General features: G+C 45.9%; 1 protein-coding gene across 6 annotated transcripts in view; it reads right to left on the reverse strand.

The window, feature by feature from the left end:
* Positions 1 to 26,669, reverse strand: part of LOC115163032 (spectrin beta chain, non-erythrocytic 4) — a 63,905-nt gene that overhangs the window by 28,789 nt on the left and 8,447 nt on the right. For 5 of the 6 annotated variants that reach the window (XM_029714611.1, XM_029714608.1, XM_029714613.1 and 2 more), the window contains exons 2-19: positions 22,028 to 22,201; positions 21,230 to 21,381; positions 20,588 to 20,761; positions 17,134 to 17,225; positions 16,888 to 16,968; positions 16,681 to 16,796; positions 16,333 to 16,445; positions 14,299 to 14,486; positions 13,030 to 13,147; positions 12,661 to 12,819; positions 12,064 to 12,366; positions 11,663 to 11,813; positions 10,278 to 11,148; positions 9,958 to 10,095; positions 7,674 to 8,430; positions 5,162 to 5,364; positions 4,357 to 4,447; positions 897 to 1,043 (exon numbers count right to left, since the gene is read on the reverse strand). In XM_029714611.1, the coding sequence (XP_029570471.1) occupies positions 897 to 1,043; positions 4,357 to 4,447; positions 5,162 to 5,364; positions 7,674 to 8,430; positions 9,958 to 10,095; positions 10,278 to 11,148; positions 11,663 to 11,813; positions 12,064 to 12,366; positions 12,661 to 12,819; positions 13,030 to 13,147; positions 14,299 to 14,486; positions 16,333 to 16,445; positions 16,681 to 16,796; positions 16,888 to 16,968; positions 17,134 to 17,225; positions 20,588 to 20,761; positions 21,230 to 21,381; positions 22,028 to 22,178 (4,005 nt within the window). In that variant the 5' untranslated portion in view covers positions 22,179 to 22,201. Of the gene's footprint in view, positions 1 to 896; positions 1,044 to 1,728; positions 2,088 to 4,356; positions 4,448 to 5,161; positions 5,365 to 7,673; positions 8,431 to 9,957; positions 10,096 to 10,277; positions 11,149 to 11,662; positions 11,814 to 12,063; positions 12,367 to 12,660; positions 12,820 to 13,029; positions 13,148 to 14,298; positions 14,487 to 16,332; positions 16,446 to 16,680; positions 16,797 to 16,887; positions 16,969 to 17,133; positions 17,226 to 20,587; positions 20,762 to 21,229; positions 21,382 to 22,027; positions 22,202 to 26,669 lie in introns of those variants that run through there. The other variant, XM_029714612.1, reaches the window with a different exon arrangement.

A 26,669-nucleotide genomic window follows, 5' to 3' on the forward strand; every position in this document is an offset into this window, starting at 1 on the left:
TCTACGCAGATGACCTGAATTTTAATCTATAATGGATCGTACCCCTTAGACTCAGCCCGGGTGACGCCACTGCATTACACTTCTGTATGTACTTAGGCCTAAATGGCCTCCGCGTTCCCAAATCCATTTGCACAGTGTACACATACTGACAGTGTTCAGTGAAAACGCTCGCTTTTCCACTCAACTTCATGTGCACCTAGATATAACAGGGTATAATGAGCCGCATTCGAGCCAGTGGGTGTATTTGTGTTACTTTCCTAAAGCAATTATCCCACTGATGTTACAGTTTGTATCAATCTGATAGGGCAGGCAGGGCCCATAGATATGATGTGATGATGTGACCAGTGGAGATTTCAGGCAAAGCTGTTCGTGGTGAGCTCATAGGCACATTAGGGAATCTCTGGTTTCATCAGAGCTCTTAGAGACTATTCCCTGACATTCAACCATCAGCTCTCAGTGCCTGTGATTGTGCTTGTATTCAACTAACGGTAAACCAAATGACAATTCTCGTCCAGTTTATGCGTGCTTTCTGTGTCGCACTCCAAACAGGCTTAGAAATCAGGAATAGCTAAATAAATCATATAAGAACATCTAAAATCATTACGAACCACAAATATTGCAGATACTATTGTCAGTTGATTATATACAGTATATATGCTGGTCTGATCACATTGTAACAAGGAACTTTGTATTTTTAACCTACAAACAAAACAAATGACATAGTAAAGAATGAGTTGACACCAACTTGCCCTCCGCATCCCCAACCACACACCCAAAACTCTGCCACCACCAACAGAGCAGCTAGCTCAGTCTACCCTTCCCCATTCCTGAGCATCAGCCCATGGTAGATACCCACCCCCAGCCTCTGTGTAGAGCCCCAGCGGTACTGTACTCACCCTCTCGATCTTCTCCAGCCACTCCTTGTTCTGGGCCAGCTCGGCCATGAAAGCCTGGTGCTTCAGCCACTTCTTGTGCAGCTTCTGCGTCTCATCGCGGGACGTGTCACGAGCCATGAGCATCTTCTCTGCCACCCAGTCTCCAAGCTGAGGGACAAGGGACAGAGCTGTGAGTACAGGATGATCATGCCACTCAATGCATTTGTACTGTCATCTAGGTGGACAATGTAGGCTACTAACAGATGTATGCAGAGTAGCATAGATGCCCACATACATGGAGACACACACACACACAATACCTGGTCAAGCACACACAGAGACCTATTCAGGCTGAACATATGACCATAGTCATGTGAAAACCTAAAGGATAAATGCAAACAAAAATGAGCACCCATGGAAATAATAGAAAAGCAATCATCCAAAACAGATAGAGAACAGAGAGACCCCCACACACACACACACACAAGGTCAAGCACATGCATATTAAACACATATGGCAGACACATGAATGCAGACACACGTGTTGTGCACACAAGCATACACATGGTAACAGGAATTCATTCACATGTACACAGAACACACACAAGCACACGTCAAGACAAGCACATAATCCATTGGCACATTAGGTATAAAAGCAAGCTGACCATTACATTTAGGGCCAAACATACAAAATGACTTGCAAATATCCCGGCCCAGTCAACATCATCACTACAAGCAATATCTCTATCGCCTGCCTGCCACCTACATATTTCCACCCCCATCCACTGAATTAGTCTCTCTCGTCCTCGACTGCTAGCCCCCTGAGAGTTAACGGGAAATCGGTTCCATTTACCGGCAGGCAGCATTTAACGGGAACGACTCATAGGGTTGTGATGGGCGGCGGTACGTATCCACATCCTCAATCTGCCCGTCCAGGTAGGAAATAAGCACAAATCCCCACAGTCAAAGAGAGATGCTGCAGGAATCAAAACAAACAAGCAGCAAGGCAAAGCTGCTCCTCCCCCAAAAACCCCCCAGATAAGATGACGTTGAGGCTGCACTAGCCTCTCTGCTGCTGCGTTGCCGTGGCACGTTGTTGTGGCTGCTGTGTTCAACCCAGAGAGAGGGAGATAGACGAGAAGGAGGCGGACCACTGACAAGTGAGAGAGAACGAGAAATGGAGAAATGAAAAATCTCCCCAAAACAATAAAATGGCAGGCTCCAGGAGCAGGTTTGCCCCTCCCCATGAACCCTATCCTCTCCCCCTCATTCAGCCCCCACCTACAGAGAGCTGGGCTGGGATTTGGAGGCATCCGTGATAGCCTGGAGGCTCAGTGGTTGTGGTTAGTGATGCTGTGAGGTGAGGGAGGGAGGGAGGAAGGAGGGATGGGATGCGGGAGGAGGGGGCCGGGGTTTGATAGTGTCGAGGGGGGGGGATTCTGCTCCTCTGGCTCCTCCAAAGAAATCCAGACACAAAATCCAGACACCTCACGACTCCTCTACCACATTCGTATTGTCTTTCTTCTCCACCCCCAACCCCCACCCATTTTCCTTTTGCCTGGCTCGCTCTCTCTCGGTTTGTCCCTCTGCTGCAGTCCTTCTCTCTTCCAGCTGCACGCGGCTGTATTCCGGGCTGTAACAAGCCCCGGTATCTCCGACCCTGCTGCTGCAGTGGCTGAGCAGTGCGAGGTGATCGAAAGCTTGCACTGGCTCGAGCCATCGAGGGAGAGCCAGCGAGAGAGAGAGAGAGAGAGGGGAGGGGCGAGAGGGAGTGGGTGAGCAGCAGAGAGAGAGAGAGAGAGAGAGAGAGAGAGAGAGAGAGAGAGAGAGAGAGAGAGATCCTACGCTGTTGTGAGGCGTCACCAGGGAGAATGCTCTGCACTTGAAATTACATCACTGAGTGGGGGGGGGGGGGGGTGATAGATTTACCGCTCTGCTTTCATTTAAAGGGTCCATGGCATATTCCTCTCCGACGGCCCCGCTATTCTCCTCAACCTCTTAGCATCCTACTCTCTGGAGGCGGGGACCACCCCTGGATGCTGCCCTCCTGACCAGAGAGGTCAGTGGGGTCACAGGCAGATAAGCCCCCCCTGGGACTGGGGACTGGGAGGCAGCAGCTGATGGGAAATATAAGAATGGCGCTAATCAAATGGACTCCAGTGTATCACTGCTATTAGAGATGATGAGCCTCTGCCTCCAGTCCACAGTCAGGTCAGATCAATGTGATGTGCCACTAGAGATCCTGGGTTCGAGTCCAGGCTCTGTCGCAGCCGGCCGCGACCGGGAGACCCATGGGGCGGCGCACAATTGGCCCAGCGCCGTCCGGGTTAAGCGAGCATCGTGTCAAGAAGCAGTGCGGCTTGGCTGGGTTGTGTTTCGGAGGACGCACGGCTCTCGACATTCGCCTCTCCTGAGTCCGTACGGGAGCTGCAGCGATGGGACAAGACTGTAACTGCTACCAATTGGATACCACAAAATTGGGGAGAAAAATATATCTATAAAAAAATAATGGATCATGGTAACAACCAACCACTGGACGTGAATCAACCCTTTTTTTCTCAAGCCAGTACGGCTGGATCATAAGCGTGAAAGTCACGAACACACTTCTGACTTGGTTCTGCACGTTCTTACAAACTGTCGCAGTGTGTGTCATTCTCATACAGCAGGCCACACACTGGAAGGGAAGCCTTCTACCACAGATAAACACTCCCTATACCCTGAATTAATGATATAGGGACGTGGTGGTGAATTATTCAACGCAGGGCACGCAGAGAGAAAGTTGCAGAAACTGAATAAAAGCTCTGTGTTAGATAGGGTAGCTCTGGGGCACCCTATGAAACCCTTTGAACAGGTGATATGTCCAGGTTCGGCTGTGGAATATGGCTCTTCTGACCCATAGGCACACAGCACAGCTTAAACATGGCAGTCAAAGTCATGTCAATCATAGCAAAGCATCATCTTCCTTTACAACCAAATTACAAATATCCACTGACTATCAATTAGGTCCGCCTCTCTGAAGGGGTTTGCCAGAAGTTGACTGTCCAGTCAGAAAGATCCAGCAGGTCAACAACAACAACGAATCGCATCAAAACCTCAGAAGAGTCAAGTTCGTCTGTCACTCACATCCCCAAGTTAAGCATCTAACACAGCAGCCGGCTGGCTCAAATCCTTCAACTTACATCGACGAAGACAAAATGTTGTCAGCCCCGATATAAAGATTGAGGAAGGGACAGACCCCACCACAGGTCTGTCAGGTATCATTCAGTTTCAGCTAAGCAGAGTTTTAGTATATCACTGGAGGGTCCAGCAACACAATATCTATCTGGAGGTTTGAGCCTGACCCCCTGTGGTCCCAAGCAAAGCCATGTACAGCACAGCTCCGAACACACGCCCTTTTTTTTTTAAACCCCTACAACCTCCCATCGGTTATTCCATTGATATGCCAGCGTTGGTTGTGACATTTTCTCATGTTGTGTCCTACCTCGTGGCAGTCCTGTAGTAATCTCTGGAGCCCCCACTGGCCGTTGAGCCTCTCAAGCCACTGTTGGGCCAGCTCCCGGTTCTGGTTGCCTCTGTGGAGGAGAGAAACAGAGCCATTCATTCACACAGCGCATCAAATCACTCTACTGGTATCTGCATCTGTAACTCAATGTATGAGGTCGATGGCTTTGGTGCAGCACACACCGAACAACAGTGAGTCCATTGTAAAGACAAGAGTCGGCCAACGGTCTCATCTAAATATCTCCCTAACATGTGGTCGCCCCATGCTATGGCCGGGGTGGAGAATTGAATAATGGTTAACTAGGCCCCTCCTTGCCTCACCCATCAGTACGAATGTCATGCTCTGCTGTTAAGGCAGGTATTAACAAGGGGAGTTTATTTTCAGTTGCTTGCGCTTTGTCTCCTCTGTGTGTACCATTGTGTTTGTGAAGCCCACCTGCTACCAAGACCACGTCATTATCACCACAGTAATTAACTCGTATTTCAAGGATGAACAACATTTTATATTTCAATATCCATAGTGTATTCATATATGGTGTTGTGCCTCTGCTAAGTGACAAGTGAAAAATCTACCTATACCTCATGCGTTTCAGACTTGACCACAGCACCTGCATAAATAAGGACCGGTGAATATTCAGTCATTTATGGGTCGAACTAGCCTCGCGGTTCATTTTCATGCCTTTGTGCTCTTCTATACATAGCCAGAGACGTTTAAGAAAGACTGTAAAACGGCTTTGATATACATTCGCATGGTCAGAGCAGGACAATCCTACGTCGCCACCCACCTGTTAGCGAGGGTGTCCACACGCTCCTTGATGCGGTCCGAGTAGATGTTGCTCTGGCTTATGAGGCTCTCTCCGGCCTCGATGACAGCCTTGATGCGATGCAGGTTGAGCTCCATGGTGGTGGTAAAGTCCTTGTGCTTCTTGATGGCAGCCTCCACCGTCTCCACCGTGGTGGGGAGCTCAACGTGAGCCAAGGCTGACTCCTGGAGGGGGACAGGGAGAATGGACAGAGTCAGAACCACACATCAGTGAAGAGTTTAGAAATGTACAAGAGATTAGAGGGAATAGAAGGAAAACTGAGAGAGAAAATGGGAATATTACTGTAATAAGCTCGTGTGTAGTATGTGCCCACAGACATGGGTATCATCTCATGGCATTTTATCAATAACTACATTAGCATGTTTAGTACATTCAAGAGGTGCAGATTCTATTCTGCTGAATGATAAATATGCTGATCTCTAAGTACTATAATGAGGTCAGGTTTCAGTCATTATTGGCAAGGAACACTACAATGTTTTCCTGATCAATGAATTGTGACTGCTGAATTGTTGTGTTCATCACAACTCCACGTAAAGCGAAGCGATGGTGTAAGGACATTCCTGTATGTACGGTCAGATACACACTACAAGGGTTGAGAGAAACATGGGTGAAAGACCAAAAAACAAGTCATGGCACCCTGTTTGACAATTATTCAAAAGGAAATCCTTTGGCTTCTGTGCCTAAGGGAGAACTGGGTCTCTGGTAAAGGTATGTCAGCAAACCTGAACAGACATGCTCTGACACACGGACAGAGCAGTCGGGGGAAACGCATGCCTTCTGACATTTCAACTGGGATGGAACACTGTTCTGCACGCAAAGAGCCTGCAATGGAGTGCGCTCTATGAAGTGGTGTGCATATTCCAGCATGCATAGCCTATAGACCATTATACTGTACATACTCGCACACATGGCACAATAAAGGACGATATACTGTGCATGAATATAAATGCAAAACATTATTTTTTTAAATGAACTATATGTTGACATTTTAACCTTATTGTCATGTTTACTCGCGCTCCAGCGCTCGACATCGCCGGTTTACTAACCAGCGGTCCTGGCAACCCATCATGACGCACACCTGGCAACCCTCATGACGCACACCTGGCAACCCTCATGATGCACACCTGGCAACCCTCATGACGCACACCTGGCAACCATCATGACGCACACCTGGCAACCCATCATGACGCACACCTGGCAACCCATCATGACGCACACCTGGCAACCCTCATGACGCTCACCTGGCAACCCTCATGATGCACACCTGGCAACCCTCATGATGCACACCTGGCAACCCTCATGACTCACACCTGGCAACCCTCATGACTCACACCTGGCAACCCTCATGACGCACACCTGGCAACTCTCATGACGCAAACCTGGCAACCCTCATGACGCTCACCTGGCAACCTTCATGACGCACACCTGCGCCTCATCATGAGGCACACCTGGACTTCATCACTACCCTGATTACTTCCCCTTTATCTAGCACTCCCTAGCATCACTCTTCGGGCAGTATTGGTTCAGTTTTCATGTCCAGACACGTCTCTTGGTTTGTAACTCGCCATGTTCGTTGTTATGAAACTCACCATCTGCACCTGCTTACTGACTCCCTGCGTCTACATTACACTTATGCATTGTACTGTGTAAACACCCACATACAGACACTCAAGCCTGTGAGCCCTAGTACCCACAGTGAAGACCAAATTGCCAAAGCGTTGCCTCCATCACAATAGTGTGCAAGCAGATAGTTACTAGTTTTGCTGCAGGTCTGCAATGTTGCAGGTGTACGATTGGTCGTTGGTCGTGCTCTCATATCAAATAGCACATCTTGCTGGGATTTCCTGCTATAGAGCCACCTATAAATTCTCCATCTAGGCTAGGAATCACAGGCCTCTGCTGTGCTGTGCTGTGTGTAACTGTAAAAGCAACCCTCTGATCATTTCCACAATGCCCTTTACACATCCTTTTTGGTTCCAGGTAGAACCCTTTTGGGTTCCATCTAGAACCCTCTGTGTAAAGGGTTCTCCATGGAACTCAAAAGGGTTCTACCTAGAACCAAAAACTATTCTTCAAAGGGTTCTCCTATGGGGACAGCGAAGAACCCATTTAGGTTCTAAATAGCACCTTGTTTTCTAAGAGTGCAGGCTTGGGGTTTTCCCTGGCAGCGTAGCAGGTATAGAACGTTGGCCACTCACTGTAATAGCACTGACCCTCACTGTAATAGCACTGACCCTCACTGTAATAGCACTGACCCTCACTGTAATAGCACTGTGCTTCCACAGCATCCATATCTAGTACAGTCAGAAGTCATATTGTACCGTCTTTAGCTATTCATGTTTAATAAGAATTACTGACTAATAACACAGATTAGCTAATGATGATTTGGGATTAATTGACTCAGTAGGCCTAACTACTAGACATTGCTAATAGATATATTGGTGTTGGGATGTCCAACAAGAGGCTAACTGACCTGGTTGTTGAGGAAGGCCTCGGCCTGCTTGACGTCCCTCAGGAAGAGGTGGAAGATGTGCGCCTGCACCAGCACCTCCCTCCGGCTCTCCCACATCTCCAGCAGCTTGTTCCAGCCCACATCCAGCTTCTGGAGCCACTGCTGCAGCGCCGCGTATGGCAGCGGCGCCTCCTCGGCCTCCAGCAGCTCGTTGACCGCCTGCAGCCGCTCGTAGTCCTCCTCGTACCTCCCGATCTCCTCCTTCAGCGCCGCGTGGCGGTTGATCAGCCTCTCGGCCTCCTCCAGCGCGTTGGGCAGCTCGTCGCTAGCTGCCGCCGTCTGCGTCTGCACCAGCCATGTCAGGAAGGAGTCCAGGTCCTGGATGAACTGCTGCAGCCGCCCCGCCACCATCAGAGAGTCCTCGCAGCCCTGCAGCGTGCGCTTCAGCTCCTCCCACTCCACACTGATGCCCTCAAAGGGCTCCAGGACCTCCATGGCCCTGGCCGGGTGCGAGATGGCCAGCTCCTCTGCCTCCTGCTGCAGGTGAAGCAGCTTGGGCTCCAGCACGGCCAGGGCCCCCTCCATGGTGGAGAGACGGCGCTGCAGGGCCAGCACCCCGCCCAGGTCACTGCCCACGTACTGAGTGGCGTCGATGGCCTTGCGCTTCTCCTGGATCTGGGACTTGATCTCAGCACACTCCAGCAGGTAGTTCTGGAGACGGAGGACAGAGTCCAGATGGTCCTTTTTCTGCTCCACCATCTCCACGATGCGGTTCCATCTAGAGGGGACAGACAGGGTTACAGGTGTGGGGATGGGGGGGCAGACAGGGGCCCAGGGGTGGGGACGGGGGGGCAGACAGGGGCCCAGGGGTGGGGACGGGGGGTTCGGGGGGGTAACAGGAAGGGGCACAGTGGTGGGGAGAGGGGGGACAGACAGGGGCACAGGGGTGGGGATGGGGTCAGGGTTAGTCTGCATCCGTTTGAAGCTTATAATTCAGTCAGTATACTAAAACATACACTAAGTATTAACTATTGTTACAATTTTCATTTAGCCCAAGAGGATGGAATCAATAGTGCAATTGATCAAATGCATTAATGAGGGACATTGGTATTGTTTGTTAGTTGTCATTTGCATCTCAAAGGCTTTTGTCTTTTTCTTCACACAGGCTGTTAATATGGTCCCCATGCAAAAGAACAGGCATGAATTACAGCCATTTAGCGAAGCATATCCGACATGACGTCATGCCAGAACCCTATAGCCAGAGGCTTCAAAGGGTATCAATATCATGAAGCACCATTGGCCAGATATGGTCAAAACATTAAGCAAACCTGAACAACAGAAGCCGAAGTCTACCGAAACTATGTCATAGAGATGTACAATATCAATGAATGCTATATTTAGTCACAACTGAAACAGTTTGAGACTGAGGGAGAATATAGTAAAGCCAAATAGAACACATTTTGGGCAGGTTGGTCTTGCACCCAGTGTGGTAGGCAGTCGACACAGATGGTCACCCTGAGATAGGCTATGTATGCCAAAGTCAGGAGGAACTGGGCCACTGTAGCATTTTACCAAACCATCATCCACTACCCTGGCCCTGGCCTTAGATCTGTCTGCCTGTGTCACCATGGTGTCACTAGGGTCTCTGGTCCAATCAGTCCCCTTCCAGGTCTATCAGCAGGGAGCATGTGATCATCATGGCTTCTGTTGCTCCCGATCTGGGCCAAATAAGAACAGTGGACCAGATTCTTCTTATCAACCCTCCTCCCTTCCCTTATATGGCAGGAAATTAGCTAAGAATGAGGTAACTGGGCCACTTTGAAAAAAATATCATCAATGCACTACGCACCATGTGCTGTACATGGATTGACAGATGTGTTTCTATGGCTGCGTTTACACAGGCATCTCAATTCTGATCTTTTGACTAATCAGATCTTTTCAGAATTGGGCTGCCTGTATAAACGTAGCCTATCTAGTGTTCTGTTGGATAAAAAAAAAATCCTGTGTTGATGAATCTCTACTCAACAAAACATAACTCCCATGTTATTATGCAATGCAGATAAGTCACATTTTCATCACATATTGGTGCTGTGTGGGTAAACAGAGAGACCCGTAGGTCTATGTTATGTCTTGTTGTGGAGTAGACCTGGGGTGCATTCATTAGTGCGCACAATAGCAAACTGTAGCAAAACATTCTTATTGGTAAAGTTCAGTTGAGTCCTTCCCCGTTTTGGCCTTTTGCTTCTGTTTGGTTCGTAGTGAATACACCTCGGAGTTGGTCAGTCAGAACAGCGGGGTGGGTTACCTGCTGTTGAGGTGGTCCTGACAGCCTCTGACCTCTGTAGAGCTGGGGTGACCACTGTCCAGGAGCTGCTGCACTATCTGGTTCACGTCCAGGATCCTTCCCATCAGGCTGTTCATCTCCTGGTCCAGGCTCTCAAACCTACAGAGAGTGTGAAATGAGAGGAGGGAGAATGTGTGTTTTAAATGACAGTGTTATGTAGCCCTTATGAGGGAGGGTTCAAGGAACGGATTCCCTAAAAATGTATGACTATCTTTATAACTAAAAGCATGACTTAAATCTAACATTCTCCCTATGATCTCCACCACAGATGGGAGCTGTACCTATGGGCTATGACCTCCACATCCTCCAGCCTCTCTGGAACATCCATCTTGTTGAGCCACTGCTCCTTCTCGTCGATCCACACCTCGCAGGCGTTGACCTCGCTGAACATGAGGTAGACAGCCAGCGCGTCGTGCAGCCACTGCTGCCTCAGGACGGCCACCTCGGCCACCTCGGCGTACAGCTGCTCCGCCTCGCCCATCCTTGACTGCACCTCGTCCAGCTCCCGGTAGTGCAGTGGCAGCGCCACCATGTGTTTGCGCAGAGTTACTACATGCAGCCGGTGCTTGTCCACGGCCTCGCGCACACCCCGGTGCTTCTTGAGCAGTGACTGGGTGGAGTACTCGTCGTGGCCAAAGTCCTCGCTGGACACTAGGCGGTAGGCGTCCTGCAGCCATGCCAGCAAGTCGTCCGTCTCCGTGCTGAACTGGAAGAAGTTGAGTGCCTCCTGCAGGTGGCCCAGTCTCTGCGCTGCCTGGTCCTCCAGCCTCTTCCACTCCCCTTTCACCTCCATGATGCGCTCCTGGATGCCCCCCGTGCCAAAACTCTTCTCCATCAGGATCTGCTTGCCCTTCTTCATGGTCTGTTGGAGGAGGGAGCGGTGGGCCAGCAGCTCCCCAGCCAGGGTCTTGTGTTTCTGGAGAAGCCGCAGCACGCTGCTCAGGTCCTTGCCGCAGGTCTGGGCAGCCAGGATGGAGCTCTTCTCGCGAATCCAGGCCTCAGACTCCTCCACCTCCTGGAAGAAGGCCCAGAGGTGCTGAGACTCCTCCAGCTCCAAGCGCCGCTTGGCCGCCAGCTGCTTGAGCTCCTCCAGGCAGGTGCTGACGTGGTTGACCCGGTTGCAGATCACCTGGGGGTCACAGGGCTGGTAGCCTGGGAAGGAGAGAGAATAGGGAACAGGGGACAGCACTCAATATACATGTCTTTATTGGTGATGTCTATGGTGGACTGTATCCAAAGACTCAATTAACTTTGCATGTAAACAAAACACTACTACTGATATAAAACAGGCGTAAAGTTTTACAAAATAACTATGTAATATCCACAAAATTGAAATAACTAAATTAATTCCCTTCTGTATTGTAAATGGATCTTCAGAAAATAAGTTGTGGAAAGTCATGCTTGCCCTCTTGTGGGTCTCTCAGGAAGTGCCATGGTCATCTTCACCACTCAATGTACAGTAAACTGTACTCCTACACACTCTTAATACAAAACACTCCTTTTTTTGTTAACTGCTTTTTTCCGGGACCATAGGAGACGTAACAGCAACAGTCAGTATTTCTAATCCTATCGTATCCAAATATTTCCTCCCTCAAAATCACCAAGTTGTTATCAAAGCACATTCCACTTCTCACTGAAGATGATCTGGCAACATCTGATGTCTTACCTTCAATGGTGGTGAATTTCAGAGCGGCTGTGTTAAGGGTCTGCACCCTTTCTGCCTGCACTGTGATGTCAGCTTCCTGGAGGCTGTGTTTCTGCAGCAGGTCATCCACCTCCAGCAGATGCTTGCCGAAGTCTTTGGAAAGGAGCTGGACCTGTGGTGAGAGGGATGTTGGTCACCTTCCTGACACTCAGCAGTGCTTCCACTGACCATGCTACCTGTACTGAAACGTCAAAGTCAATTTCTCAAGGGTTTCTCACTGTTTTTTCATGTACTGTATCTCCACATTACCATTTCATGTGTACACAAATGTCAACCCACAGTCTATGCTGTTGAGTCGACACAACTTAGAGACAGTATAGCGTTCATGTAACGTCAAATGCATGACACAATACTGGTCTCACCTGCATGTCCTCCATCCAGTCGATCATGTAGACCATGTCCTGGAAGGTCTTCTGCAGGGCCAGGTTCTTCTCCAGCCGAGCCTTCCTCCCCACCACCAGCTCCTTCAGCAGGCTCCACTGGCCCAGGATGTTCTCCTTGCGGGCCGAGATGCGCCGGATGTCGTAGTAGCCCTCCGTCTCCATCTCCCCAGCCAGCTCCACCACCACCCCGATGCGCTCCTCGTACGACGATATGTCCGCCTCAATGGCCTCGTGCTTCTTCATGGCGGCTTCCACCGCTGGCAGGTCGTAGCCAAAGTTATCCTGGTGGGACGGGACATTCAGTCAGGCAGAGGATCACTTAACTACAGGCAGGTGATAGTGTAAGGGTATTCCCAGTCAGAGCAATGCAGTCATAGGAAAATACATCTAAATATACCAATGTATATTTAAAAGTAATTCATGTTATACAATACTTTGCCATTGGTTCTAAAAATACATTATAAAGACATTTCATTCTCAATACACAGCTATAAGACTATTGCTATATAACTGTGATGATATGGCCCCTGTGTGATATGTTAGAGACATTAGTCACTTCGGCCCTGTGGTCCCTACCTGAGACACGAGGCGCTGGTTCTCGTTAAGCCACGCCTGTCTCATGGTGGTCTTGTGGTCAAACCGCTGGGCCAGCAACTCCAGCTTCTCCTGGCGAATCAGCTCCTGCCGTAGTGCCACGCCTCTCTCATGCTCCGCCTTCTCCAGCCTCTCCCACGCCTAGCCAAATGAAAAACAGAGGAAAATGTACCCATAATGCAGCATGGTAACAAACATAAAGAGGAGTAATTTGCACTGATTTGCTACATTTTAAAGAACCTGATATTGATAAAGAAGGATTTTATATTTGCCAAGACCTGTCCAGTTATTGCATTATCTGTTCAGGCATTTGAGACACTCCTTATTCCCACTTATACCAGTATTCATTACCTTATTGATATCAGAGATGAGTTTCCCTTCATGAGGCACGTATGGTTTCTGGTTGTTAGCTCTGAGCTTGCTTTGGATAGTAAAGAGGAGCACCTCCAGGTTCCCCTTCTCCTGGAACCTAGCACAAGACAAAGTGTGTTTCACAAACATCCTGAGACACAGTACTGTGCACAAGGTGGGCTCCGCTTGAAACCTAAAATCACAGGTGTCATATCCCAGATCCTGTAACTGAAAATAACCATCTGCTCAGAAGTGATAACAGACATGATTTTTTTCCTATTATTAAGTTACTTGGATAGTGACGGTCATGGAATTTTGGATGACGATTATTGGTCAGCCAAATGACCACGATCACCGTTAGAATCGTTTGAATACTGCACGAATGCCCGGCCACCCTGTCTTCAGTCAGCTGTTTGTTCCACACACACAAAAAAACGGTTATGACGGTTTTCATCCATAGGTGTCGCTTACACAATCACTGTGCCAGTCCTATGAATTACGATACTCATCAATAGATTATCCGTGACATTTCCTGCAGGCTTGACCTTCACAGCAAAGGCCTTCATTATTACATGTGACCTAGCTCCACACACTGTCTAGTTGTAACCTAATTCACAAATAATAAGTGGTCATCACTGAGCAGATTTCAGAGTCATATGATAGGTGACCACCTCTGGCCATCGCGGGCTGCCAGGGAAACTAGGCTGGGTGAGAAGGCCTCAGAGATACTAGTCACCAGAGGAGATGTCTATCCTCTAGCCACAGAGAGAAAGAGTCTGCGGACACATTTGGGTGTCACATCACTTAGATCCAGTCCCTTTTGGTCAAATAGGGCATGAGTCACATGGCACGGCTAACTGGGTGCTTAATTATGCCAGACATGCCAGCTTAGGGCCTCATGCTGGGCCTCATGCTGGCACTACTGTGCCCACACCCATCAATGTGTAGGTTTTTTTGTTGAATACCGCAACAGTTATGTCATATAGCACACATCAAATGAGAATCAGATGAATCAAAAGCATTTGTCTGGGGGCATTCGCTGAGAAAATAACATCAAACTATAAGAACTTTAAAACTATAAAAGGGTGAAACTATTGACTCAACCTAAATCCTGTCCTAAAACTAAAGCATCCAAACATTGTTTAGTGATATTTGTATAAAACAAAAGTTTGAAGTTTGAAACCTTCTGTTGTATGAACGGGACCACTATACAGTAGATATAAAACCTAATTTATGCTATTATGTGTCATTTGCACAGTGTTGACTTACTTGATGGGCTTCTCGATGGTGCAGTAGGTGGTGAAGGCTTGAAGCTGTTGCTGGACACCCGTTAAGGAGTTGGCAAACTTCTGGTTGCTAATGATGCCTATGGTCTTCTCGATCCACTCCAGGAGCTCCGAGGCCAGAGCCTCATATCGATCGATCATCTTCTGACCATCAATGGCATTGTCCAAGACCTGTATAACACATAAACATTTAGCATGGATAGATATTACGTAGGAGTGATTTAATTCATAGCTTTTGATAGTGGATAATGGATTGATAATAGATTGAATCGTTATCAGTTTGTTTTGACCTACACGACTACACTGATGTGAGCAAAACATACAGCATGATATACAGTGCCTTCGGAAAGTATTCAGACCACTTGACTTTTTCCACATTTTGTTATGTTACAGCCTTATTCTAAAATTGATTAAATCATTTTTTCCCCCTCATCAATCTACACACAATATCCCATAAAATAAGATGTTTGCTAATTTATAAAAAAAAAAAAGGAAATATTTCATTTAGATAAGTATTCAGACCCTTTACTCAGTACTTTGTTGAAGCACCTTTGGCAGTGATTACAGCTTCGAGTCTTCTTGGGTATGATACTACAAGATTGGCACACCTGTAATTGGAGAGTTTCTCCCATTCTTCTCTGCAGATCCTATCAAGCTCTGTCAGGTTCGATCGGGAGCGTTACTGCACAGCTATTGTCAAGTCTCTCCAGAGATGTTCGATCGGGTTCAAGTCCAGTCTGTGGCTGGACCACTCAAGGACATTCGGAGACTTGTCCTGAAGCTACTCCTGCGTTATCTTGGCTGTGTGCTTAGGGTTATTGTCCTGTTGGAAGGTGAATCTTCACCCCAGTCTGATGTCCTGAGCGCGGATCTCTCCGTACTTTGCTCTATTCATCTTTACCTCGATCCTGATTATTCTCCAAGTCCTTGCCGCTGAAAAACATCCCACAGCATCATGCTGCCACCACCATGCTTCACCATAGGGATGGTGCCAGGTATCCTCCAGATGTGACGCTTGGCATTCAGGCCAAAGAGTTCAATCTTGGTTTCAATAGACCAGACAATCTTATGGTCTGTGAGTCTTTATGTGCCTTTTGGCAAACCCCAAGGGGGATTTCATGTGCCTTTTACTGAGGAGTGGCTTCCGTCTGGCCACTCTACCATAAAGGCCTGATTGGTGGAGTGCTGCAGAGATGGTTGTCCTTCTGGAAGTTTCTCCCATCTCCACAAAGGAACCCAAGAGCTCTGTCAGAGTGACCATCGGGTTCTTGGTCACTTCTCTGACCAAGGCCCTTCTCCCCTGATTGCTCAGTTTGGCCAGGCGGCCAGTTTTAGGAAGTTTACACATTTCTTCCATTTAAGAATGATGGAGGCCACTGTGTTTTTGGGGTCCTTCAATGCTGCAGACATATTTTGGTACCCTTCCCCAGATCTGTGCCTCGACACAATCCTGTCTCGGAGCTCTACGGACAATTCTTTCGTCCTCATGGATTGGTTTTTGCTCTGACATGCATTGTCAACTGTGGGACCTTATACAGACAGGTGCGTGCCTTTCCAAATCATGTCAAATCAATTGAATTTACCACAGGTGTACTCCAATAAAGTTGTAGAAACATCTCAAGGATGATCAATGGAAACAGGATGCACCTGAGTTCAATTTCGAGTCTCATAGCAAAGGGTCTGAATACTTATGTAAATAAGGTATTTCTGTTTTCGCTTTGTCATTATGAGATATTGTGTGTAGTTTGCTGAGGAATGTGTTTTATTTAATCCATTTTAGAATAAGGCTGTAACGTAACAAAATGTGGAAAAAGTCAAGGGGTCTGAATACTTTCCCAAAGGCACTGTACATATTGATCACGTCACTCATGTGTTCAAAACATACAGTACATATCACTGTATATATTCACTGTATATTACTGTATACTGTAGGAGATATTTACACAGGTTCCAATGACAATTGTTCTGCCACATACAGCAGGATCCAAGGTTAAATAGTGTGTCGGCATTCTCCTACCTTTCCCACTCTCTTGCCCTCTACTCGAAGGGCTTTCATCTTGGAGAAGTAATGGTAGTAGGACACAACATAGGTTATTATCGACTTCTCATCTGGGTTCTCCGTATTCACGTCTGCAGAGTCACACAGGAAGGACAACAACACACAAACACTTACAGCACACACATACAATACATAACAGAATCACGCCTTCACATGAAATCATTTCAGGTCGTGTAAAACAGAGACTATGGTCGCTGTAGCTGAAAGTCTGAGAAGGTTTGCACGTTTCAGATATGTGTCACCCAATGTCCATGAATTGCTGAGGAGGTTGTCGAGCTGCTATTTCAATTCTCTGTGCAGTCTTACCTTCAGGGTCCAGGAGTTTGGTGAGCCCCAGGTTCTGCTCAGCAATGTTGAAGGCTTGCTGGAGGTTGTGTGTGGCATTGGACCGGATCAGCTTATGGAACTCAATCAAATCAGGCCTGTAGTAAAGTAGGTCACTTAGTTCACTTTCTACATGGTCACATAAATACATATTTTAAAGCAAGACGTGCTTGTTTAGCCAATGCTGACCTGTGTCGGTGAATGAGAGCGTTGAAGGCGAGACCATCTCTCCAGCATGTGGTGAAGTTCTGGATGTTGACCTCAGAGTACCTGTGGGACAGTTGACACAGAACACACTCACAACCATTGGTCCAATGCATATATCCTATCTAACTAAAGACATGGCGTGTAACAATAGTAGTAAAACAACTGTCAACACCCTGTCAACAAAGGTTGACATTAAATTTTGGCTTTTGGTTCAATTAAGACACTCACCCAGCGGTTTTCATCTGGCACCAGAGTAGCAGGGCATCCTTTGCCGACCGCGTCTCCCTGTTGTCGTCACACTCGATCTTAATCCCCTGGATCTGCATACACAGTGAAGGAGAGCAGACGACAAACAACCACGGTCAAGGAAACCAGCCTTAAAACTGTCCTCAGTTCAGTAAGATCACCAGATTACTACGAGGTTGAGAAGAAAACAGTTAGGAAACACACCCATGTTGCTGGTAAGTTTCAAACACACTGAACCCAAAACCCAATGCCCTTCAACAGTCACACCAGGATTGTATTCATTATGCCGATTCCGTTGCAAACAGTTTGGTCTGTTTCAAAATGTTTTGCAAAAGAAACCGTTTATTATAAACAGAAAACATTTTGCAATGAAAACAAGAGTTAGTTTCTATTGGACAAATTCAGGTAGGTCCCTCCCTCCCCATTTCGTTCCATTTGCTCTGTTTGCTTCCGTTTGGTTCTTAAATGGTAAACGGTTTCCGTTGCAAGACGTAATGAACACACCCCAATAGTCACACAACTGCTTTGCATGGCTCATCACTAACTCGCACACAGACATGTGCCTGTCATGTTGGGAGGAAGGCCACAGAATCATAACATCCCCGTGCACCCTCATCATCTATGACAGCCATTGGCCCAATCATGTCACCCTGACATGATACATGTTAATGGGAGGGTTGACACCCTAGAATCTGCTAGACCACCCATAACAACCAATCACACTTCATCCGCTCACATACTGTACACGCTCACTCACACCGGAAAGCAACTGGAGGTTTATAGGACTATACTCCATGCGCACGGTTTAGTCTCCATCTACAGCGAACGGTTGTTTGTGATTAAATGATGATAGGATAACACTACTGGTAGGTATGAGGAGAAGGAATAGTCACTATCTAACTGAACCATGGTTCAAATGAACTGCTGCCCAGAACCAAACTGACTTTTTACAAGAGCCAATGAGGACATTCCATCTCTAAAATTACCTGCTTGTATTTCCGATCAGGCAGATTTGAAATACCCTTGATCGCAGTGCATATCCTCCAACAATAAACAAGATTCCTGAGAAAAACAAACCATCTGGCAGTGACAGAGAAGGCATACACCACGCAGGTCACAATTAAGTAGCACAAACACAACGGCACTGAGCGAAGCAACTAGAAAATAATAGTTAAGTTACGAAATATAATGGAGGTGTCAAGTGTTTATTAGAGTCTTGAAATCGGCTCCTGGAGATCATTTACCTCCTGGAGTCCTCTTTTCCCCCCTTTCTCTCGCTGTGTCTGCTGCCTGCTGCAGTGGCTAGGCCTTACCTGCTGACTGGGCAAAGTAAACTGAAACAGTCCAAGGGTAGGGGAGGGGTGAAGGAGAGGGAGACAGAAAGGGAGAGGGAGACAGAAAGGGAGGAGAGACGTAGTAAACTAAAAGAGGAGTGTGAGAGGAGAGTGACAAGACAACCCCAAACGGTTGCAGAATCGGTGACCGAGAAGGAAGTAGGAGTGGCAGAGAGAGAAGGAGGGAAGGTGGGGAGAAGGATAGGCCCTGACTGCATCTTGCCCTGCCCGGAGCCCCACCCCTTGCTCCCTACTGCACAAATCAGTTTCCAATAACGCGCTTCTCCTCTTTCACTGCTAGCAAAATTGAAGAGGCCATCGACTCGCTGGCTCCACAGTCAGTGCAGTAGAATGGGATGCCGGCCAAAAGTGCCCCAGCCAACCTATAATCACTGTTAGAAGGCAGAGCGATAAGCTATGCCATACTAGCCTCTCCTCCTGACTCCATAGGCACCACTAGCCTACGTCCCTGAATCATATGTGCAGAGACACGCTGATTTGAATAATGCAAGACGTGTTTATGCTGAGACCACCACTGTCCTGAAGCAACAACAAAAGCCAAATGATTTTGCGCTACTTACAGTACATGCCTGTCACTTGTCTGTGGTATCGAGTCCTGTAAGGCCTTGTGCCCATTGTATGTGTACAGTATGTCTCTGAGGCGGATGTCAGACAGTATGTCCCTGTTTGAGATCCAACTACGATCAGGACCTGAGTGACGTTCAAGCTTTGCTAGTAACGTCACACAGTGACGATGCGGCATGTTTCAGGGCTTCTCCATACAGTCTTTTGGCCAGTCTACAAATCACTCTGATTTCTGCTCTTTCTCTCCTAAATTAATACAGTGCTGAAACCAGCATGCCTGTAGTGTCAAAATCATGACAATAATATACACAGAATTTTGGACTACTTATGTTTACCCCTGGGACACAAGAACTGGATACCTTTTATCCAACAGTGCTAAATCTGTCGCTTCCTTAGATGGGTTCACCTTAGCTCAAAGACTAATGAAAAAGAGTGACAGAAGGTACGATAAGACTTTGTTCTTGTGTTTGAATTAGGTGTATTGTAATGTCGTCCCCCAGGCTATTGCACACAGCCTGGGATATCAATGATTCAAAGTTGGCATTAGTGCAGCGTTTCTCTAACTAGGGGTTGTTTTTAAATGCTCATAGAACTGGGGTTAGGTCAGTAACCTCTGGTAGCTGGTAGATGCAGCTGTAATGAACATAGCCGCGCAGGACTCTCTAGAACAGAGTGGACAAGACCAGGCACTAAATCAATGATGATGTTCTTTTCTACACGTAAGATCATACAAAATGATTGCCTGATGATCTTCTGAACATCCCAATACCTTTCTGATGGTTTTCAGTCACTTCAAACTGTCCTTTATTGTCAGACTAATTTGTAATAGACTGTCATAGCCCCAGTTAAAAAAAGGAAACATTGGCAATTGATCACATCCCTTTTTTTTACACTGTGGGGTCGCACATTTTTGGAAATATCAAAATGGGGTCACGGGCCAAATAAAGTTTGGGGACCACTGCCTTAGTGGGAGTGCCCATAGAAATCAATGGGAGGGACCTACTGAGTCAAGTACTTTGTGAGAGATGAAGCTAATGCCTATGCGCCGGTCATTCTGTATTGGCTAAAGAAGGCCAAGTTTGAAGCGCTGGTTCATCAGACTATTCCTGACTCTTGGGGCAGATTGTCTATGACGTCACACTGTAGAACATGTACCAGTCAGAAACAAGAGTTTGTAGAAACAACGGTGCACACCCATATGAGGTTCATCATCCACATGCTGACCGAGTTCAAAAGTACCCCACAGGGACAAAGACAGAATAGAGCTACACAGCACTAGAACATACCGTCCCCAACATGAGACACACACAGGCCTGCAGGAACTGGATGCCCAAAATACCTCAGCAGAGGTTAAGCTAGCAGCAGGTCTTAAGGACAATCCCAACAGGGGACAGGTACGGCCCCACAGGAGTTGGCTGCATGACAAAATAAAGAAAATGTAAATACAACCACAACAGAAACGACAGAGACAGAGACAGAGAACACCAGGCACCAGGACGGGTGGGCAAGGTCACTACCTGGAAGCGAAGGATGATGGTCCAGATGAGGCCAAGAGTGAGGCGGTGGTTGCCGTCGACGATGTCGTGAGAGCCGACGTTCTCCAGGTGGACCCTCTGCTCCTTGAGGAACTGCAGGGCCTTGTCCACGTTCTCCAGGCAGTGGATCCGCATGCGACCCCGCGTGGGCCTCGGCTAGGGCGAGGGAGGGATGGGGGAGGGAAGGAGGGAGAGAAGGGTGAGAGAACAGCGAGGTAAGGAGGTAGAGGGAATGAGAGAGAGCATAAGAGTGGGATGGTGAGCGGAGTAATGCTTGAATGGTCAACGCAATCTGCAGGGGAAATACTTACTTTGATTTCAATGCCTTTACAGTAAGACAATATTTTTCTCATTAAAAACGCAATGGCAAAGAAAGCATGCAAATGCTGTTCCCATCCAATTGTCAAACCACATTATGCTGACTACTATTCTCATACGATCACACCTGACATATAGCTGCAGTGCTGACAACATTCATGAAACATTTAGACATGACTGTATAATATTTGGAACAGAAATAACTACAATGCAGAGCTCTTTGTTGAATAGTTTGTGCTTCTTCTCCTAGCATCTACTGACTTAAAGGTAGACCGAGGTTGTGAACCAGAGAATGGGTTGACCAACCAGCATCTCCCCAGACAGGACCTCCAGCAGCCTTGTGAGCATGTAGCCGTCCCGGAGGTCGTTGTAGAGGTCAGCAATCCGACAGGACACTCTGGCCAGGTGGGAGTTCACCCACTTAGTGAAGGTCTTCTTCTGGACAGCATCTCTCTCTTCTGCAGGAGAAATGAAATAAACACAAGGCTTACAGATGTAGGATATTCATAAAAGACAGTTTGCTACAGCAGGAAAATAAGCCTGCAGCAACAGGAAATGTGAATTATTATGTGGAATTAAATGGCCGTTTTTGTAGGGGTTGATCCATTTTATGTTAGGGCAAATCAAGTCTGCCACTTTAGTGGAAATGGAAATGGATATTACTAACTTTAGAATACTTTTTAAACCTTGAACACACTCCAAGTTTGCATTTCCTACGGTGCAGGAAAATTCTCTGCAACAAAAGAGTAATCAAATTAAGATCCTACATCTGTAGTTCATCAGGATAGAGCTCAGTGATCAGTGATGTAGTTACTAAACCTCACATCTGAGTCGTGTCCCCAGTCACTACTGGTCCAGTCCGAGTCCAAGTCCGAGTCCTGGACTCGAACTACAACACTGGCTCTGATATATCCACCATACCTCCTTGTCAGTAGCCCCCTGTATGATAGATCATCAATCAAGTCCTTCCACAACTTTAAACATCCATCAGGTACACTGGAAGGTCTACGAAGCTTGTGTGTTTTGTAAGTGATGGAGCTGTGACTGAGGCAGGTGAAGGTGCTCTTGTTCCTCTAGCCCAGTATAGTCTCTCTATCCACCCACCTGCCAAGGCCTTGATGCGGGAACACTCAAACAGTTTGGAGCTGGTGACCTCGGTTTCCCAGTGTCCCGAGCTGCTGGCTAGACGGGTGTTGTTGTTGTTGAGCTGGCGCTGGGCCTCCGCGTTGTCCAGGTCTGTGGAGGCATTGGCCATCGCGCCTATTTCCCTGAACAACTCTACAGACACACAGCAGGAGAGTTAGTTAGAGTACATTTAGGATGCGGATCACACTTCATGCACCCTTTATCATCCCCATAGAAAGAAATTATACTGTACAAAGGTAAATACATAATCTCAAACACCATGCAGAAAATCTGAATCACAACAATTTATCTTTAAGGGCAAAGCGCATGTATGTTTTGATAGAGCTCCAGTCCACACCATATATTAAGTAATCCAGGGAGGGCTATGAACAGCCATAGATATCTACGATTTCTGAAAACAGAAGCATAAGTGATCACTTACGCTTTGAATCAAACCCATTTGCTAATGATAATTTCTCATTCACAACTCGTCCATATGCTTATCCAAAACATTTCTGATTCTTAATAATAATTTCTCATTCGTGACTCATTCATTTGCATAAAATACATAACAGAGAGAGTTTGGCACACTCTTCTTCCCTGATCATGTCTTATAAAAAATTACTTTATTGAAACAACCGGTTCATATTGTGTCTCTTTCACATCAAGTGGGATGAGATCAGAGCAGTGCCGTCAGTAAACAGTCCAATATATCAACCAGAGAGCTACCGCCCTTGTCCCCCATCCCTCTGGCTCTTTGTCATGTTACACTCATGTCAGTATGAATATGGACATGTTCAAGTGTAAGTGTACAGTGGGAGACTGATTGAGGTTGAACTCTTTTCTGTTACAATACCAGCTAATGTCCTTGAGGCAACCCACAAAGCACAAATATTCAAAAAAAATCCCCCTCCCCCAATCCTCAACCCCTGATTCCCCTCCTCTGTTCTCCTCCCATCCCCCACATTTCCCTTTCAGCATTCAACAAACACTACCAGTATGGGCCAGATAGATCATACAATACAAAACACGACACATAGTGAAAATAAAACACAAAACATCAGCGAAAGACTAAATGGACCAAAATAGAACAAAATATTACACTTCGACATCTTGGCAGATAAGACAATACAAAATAAAATACTAAATAAACGTGTATTTCCTGCTCAGTTGCCCTCTCCTCTGAAAAAGCACTCAAGATGTGAAAAGCAGGAGTAAACACTAAATACATGATCCTAAATACATACTAATTAAAAAGGTTGAAATATTCTAGACTTGTGTAAATCAAATTTTCTGAGGATTACGGAAATACGATTATGATTCAATGTGAAGCTGGGAGGGGTCTGTGTTACTGAAACTGTAAGGCTTGGGATCAGGGCAGAGTGTGAATTATACCGTAACATTTGGGGGTCCCTATTTTTTTCCACAGGACTTCCTATTTTATGGGCTTAATATGACCTATAGTAAAGACATGTATTTTGACCCAATGAGTCCCCCTGTATCGCCGGCACATTTTGGACTTCTAGCCCTTTTTAAAAACGTGTTTAAACAAGGTCTGTGTGATTAATAGAGGCTGAGCTAAAGCGGTCCTTTAAACAAAAAAAAAGTCTGTAGCATTCGAATAGTTTGAGCTATCTATGAAAAGATATCTATGAAAAGCTGAGACTCTCATGAAGAAGGACACGTAACATGTTTTGCTCTATGACGCTCACTAGCTACACAAAAGTTGTTAGAAGATAAGTGGTTCTGCTACATCGAAGATCATTGGAAATCCCAGGACATAGTGTCTATACTGTAATAAGCTCACATACAGTGCATTCAGAAAGTATTCAGATCCCTTGACTTTTTCCACACTGTTACGTTAAAGCCTTATTCTAAAATTGATGGAGAAAAAAAAACATTTCGCATCAATCTACACACAATACAGCATAATGAAAAAGCAAAAACTGGTTTTTAGAATTTTTTGCAAATGTGCCTCGACATAATCCTGTCTCGGAGCTCTACAGACATTTTACATTTTACATTTTAGTCATTTAGCAGACGCTCTTATCCAGAGCGACTTACAGTAGTGAATGCATACATTTCATACATTTCATGACCTCATGACCTCATGGCTTGGTTTTTGCTCTGACATGCATTGTCAACTGTGGGACCTTATACAGATAGTTGCGTGCCTTTCCAAATCATGTCAAATCAATTGAATATACCACAGAGGGACTCCAATAAAGTTGTAGAATCATCTCAAGGATGATCAATGGAAACAGGATGCACCTGAGCTCAATTTTGAGTTTCATAGCAAAGGGTCTGAATACATATGTAAATAAGGTATTTCTGTTTTTTAGGTTTAATACATTTTCAAAAACTTCTAAAAACCTGTTTGCACTTTCTCATTATGGGATATTGTGTATAGATTGATGAGGGTAATTGTTTTTTAAAATACATTTTAGAATAAGGCTGTAACATAACAAAATGTGGAAAAGGTCAATACTTTCGAAGGCACTGTAGTTGCTGTCACAAACTCCAAACTCCACACAGTTGTCACTGACTAGTTGGATATTCATTTCCCAGTGAGCAAACTATTTCTGTACTTACAGAATTCATATAAATACATTTTTATCAGGTTTTTCAATTGGTGGACCTTATTGCTCTAATAAAATTCAGTAAAACACGTGAATGCAACTGTTTATGTCAAATTATTTTGTGTTCTATTTGGTGTACTGAAAAGAAAATGGTAAAACACTTTATTGTGAGGCTGGATATAAGGGCTGGACATGCAGATAAAAGAAACTCAGATGAATGAAAATACCATTTTTGCTGGGATCTGATATGGTTCATGGTAAACATGTATTAGCTTTTAAGGGGGCATGAACACAACCAGTCATATTTTCTTCTGATTGTCAAACAAATCACTTCAAAAAGAAAGCTACCTACACATGTTAGTCCACTCCAAAATAATTCCAGCATCCAAACATTATACTGTGTACCTGCCATTTAATGAATGGAAAGACACATCCGTTACAAACCACCAAAAACAGTAACAACATTTGGCGATTGTCATTAGTAGGCCTAAACTCTTCTAGCCTGAATTCAGGACCCCATGCAGTCTTTTAATTTTATTTTTCAATGATCACAATATTTTTCTTCATTTATTTCCCTCAGCCTCCTTGGGCCACTGAAATGCTCAGTCCAAATGTGTGGGCATGGGGATATAAATTTGAATATACAATACCAGTCAAAATTTTGGACACACCTACTCAGTCAAGGGTTTTTCTTTATTTTTACTATTTTCTACATTGTACAATAATACTGAAAGCATCAAAACTATGAAATAACACATGTGGAATCATGTAGTAACCAATAAAGTGTTAAACAAATCAAAATATATTTGATATTTTAGATTCTTCAAAGTAGCCACCCTTTGCCTTGATGACAGCTTTGCACACTCTTGGAATTCTCTCAAAAAGCTGAACCTGGAATGCTTTTCCAACAGTCTTTAAGGAGTTCCCACATATGCTGAGCACTTGTTTGGCTGCTTTTCCTTCACTCTGCGGTCCAACTCATCCCAAACCATCTCAATTGGGTTGAGGTTGGGTGATTGTGGAGGCCAGGTCATCTGATGCAGCACTCCATCACTCTCCTTCTTGATCAAATAGCCCTTACACAGCCTGGAGGTGTGTTGGGTCATAGTCATGTTGAAAAACAAATGATAGTCCCACTAAGCCCAAACCAGGTGAGATGGCGTATCACTGTAGAATTTGTGGTAGCCATGCTAGTTAAGTGTGTCTTGAATTCTAAATAAATCAACGACAGTGTCACCAGCAAAGCACCCCCACACCCTCACACCTCCTCCTCCATGCTTCACGGTGGGAACCACACATGGGGAGATCATCCGTTCAACTACTCTGCGTCACACACGACTCATCAGACCAAAGTACAGATTTCCATTGCTCATGTTTCTTGGCACAAGCAAGTCTCTTCTTCTTATTGATGTCCTTTAGTAGTGGTTTATTTGCAGCAATTCGACCATGAAGGCCTGATTCACGCAGTCTCCTCTTAACAGTTGATGTTGAGATGTATCTGTTACTTGAACTCTGTGAAGTATTTATTTGGGCTGCAATCTGAGGTGCAGTTAACTCTAATGAACTTATCCTCTGCAGCAGAGGTAACTCTGGGTCTTCCTTTCCTGTGGCGGTCCTCATGAGAGCCAGTTTTATCATAACTTATCAAAGTTCTTGAAATGTTCCAGATTGACTGACCTTAATTTCTTAAAGTAATGATGGACTGTTGTTTCTCTTTGCTTATTTGTGCTGTTCTTGCCATAATATGGACTTGGTCTTTTACCAAATAGGGCTATCTTCTGTATACCACCCCTACCTTGTCACAACAAAACTGATTGGCTCAAACGCATTAAGAAGGAAAGAAATTCCACAAATTAACTTTTAACAAAGCACACCTGTTAATTGAAATGCATTCCAGGTAACCACCTCATGAAGCTGGTTGAGAGCATGCCAAGAGTGTGCAAAGCTGTCATCAAGGCAACGGGTGGCTACTTCGCAGAATTTCAAATATAAAATATATTTTCATTTGTTTAACACTTTTTTGGTTACTACATGATTCCATA

This window comes from Salmo trutta, chromosome 26 (genome assembly GCF_901001165.1).
Source record: "Salmo trutta chromosome 26, fSalTru1.1, whole genome shotgun sequence".
Lineage (NCBI taxonomy): Eukaryota > Metazoa > Chordata > Actinopteri > Salmoniformes > Salmonidae > Salmo > Salmo trutta.